The sequence below is a fragment of the Peromyscus eremicus genome, chromosome X, assembly GCF_949786415.1.
Source record: "Peromyscus eremicus chromosome X, PerEre_H2_v1, whole genome shotgun sequence".
In the NCBI taxonomy this organism is placed as follows: domain Eukaryota; kingdom Metazoa; phylum Chordata; class Mammalia; order Rodentia; family Cricetidae; genus Peromyscus; species Peromyscus eremicus.
Window position 1 is genome coordinate 132378594 of NC_081439.1, and position 1329 is coordinate 132379922.

The 1329-nt window shown below is 37.9% G+C and overlaps 1 protein-coding gene across 1 annotated transcript; it reads right to left on the reverse strand.

Moving 5' to 3' along the window:
- Positions 1 to 271: 271 nt before the first annotated feature.
- Positions 272 to 654, reverse strand: LOC131899671 (large ribosomal subunit protein eL42-like). Its single transcript, XM_059251161.1, has one exon. It carries the CDS (start codon positions 627 to 629, stop codon positions 309 to 311), a length of 321 nt encoding a protein of 106 aa, XP_059107144.1. The 5' UTR covers positions 630 to 654; the 3' UTR covers positions 272 to 308.
- Between the last annotated feature and the right edge of the window lie 675 nt (positions 655 to 1329).

Here is a 1329-nt window from a genome sequence, read left to right on the forward strand (position 1 = left end):
TTAATCCTATAATTAACTGTATTAGTACTGAGCATGACTACAAATATAGTTCTGAACACATTAAAGAATTTGATCATCTATAAGGTGATTGACCATTAACTTGCATGTCTTAATTATCCTTAACAATTTACAGTAAGTTAGTAATTTTTATAAGACTATGACTTTACATTGCATCCATGTTAGGTTAAGCCTTAAAAATAATGATTTTTTTTCTCAGAGAATTTGTTTATTCCCTCCCCCAAAACCAACTGCAATAGTAAGAGGTGAGTACAAGCTCATGATTTTATTGTCTTCATAACAAGATCAGCTTAGAACTGGATCACCTGGCCCTTTCTCTTCTTATCGCCTCCCAGTTCAAAGTGCTTGCATCTCTTACTAGCCAGCATCCTCTTCGATCTGCAGTTGGGCTCAACACATTCAAGTCTCAGCACAATCTTCTTTGTCGTTTTAGCCTTTTTGCGGAAAATAGGCTTAGTCTGCCCACCATAGCCGCTCTGTTTCCTGTCATAGCGCCGCTTTCCCTGGGCATACAAAGAATCCTTGCCCTTCTTGTACTGGGTCACTTTGTGGGGTTGGTGCTTGCCACATTTCTTGCAGAACGTCCGGCGGGTCTTAGGAACGTTCACCATGTTGGCGGGAGCGATATCAGCACAAAAAGAAGAAAATAATGATTTTTTAATTGAAGCTCTTCTAGTATCAAAATAAAACTTTTAATCATAGATGTGGTCCACAGAGAGACTGACAACTTTATTGATCCTTTTATTGTGCACCATTATAGGCCATTATAATTTTTTGTATGGCTTAGTTTATCTGAATAGCTAAAATTTAAGAGGCAAAGAAGCTAGACAAATATTACTGTGAACCTGAGTGGATCCTAGGAGTTTATAAATCTTGATTATCAAATATACCTTATGTAGCAAACATATGTTGTTACTTATCTAAATTTTCTAGCCACTTGGTGTTGAACAATTAGCAAAGACATAAGTAGTTAGACATACATCTTGAATTAGCTTTTGTTAATCTGAATAGTCCTTTATAACCTTAAATTTTCATTGTCATGTGCTGTAGGATAATGCTCTTGTACACTGTAAAAATTTGTCACTTGAATGGTTTAATAAAACACTGATTGGCCAGTAGATAGGCAGGAAGTATAGGCAGAGTGACCAAACTAAGAATGATGGGAAGCAGAAGGGCAGAGGCAGAGGAGTTGCCAATGAGACTCAGAGAGAACAGTAACGAAACTTTCCCAGGGGCCTGCCCTGAGATTTCTCTCAGAGTTCTAGGGAAGATGCTACGCCCGGTGTAGGGTAATCTTAGGGAAAAGAATCT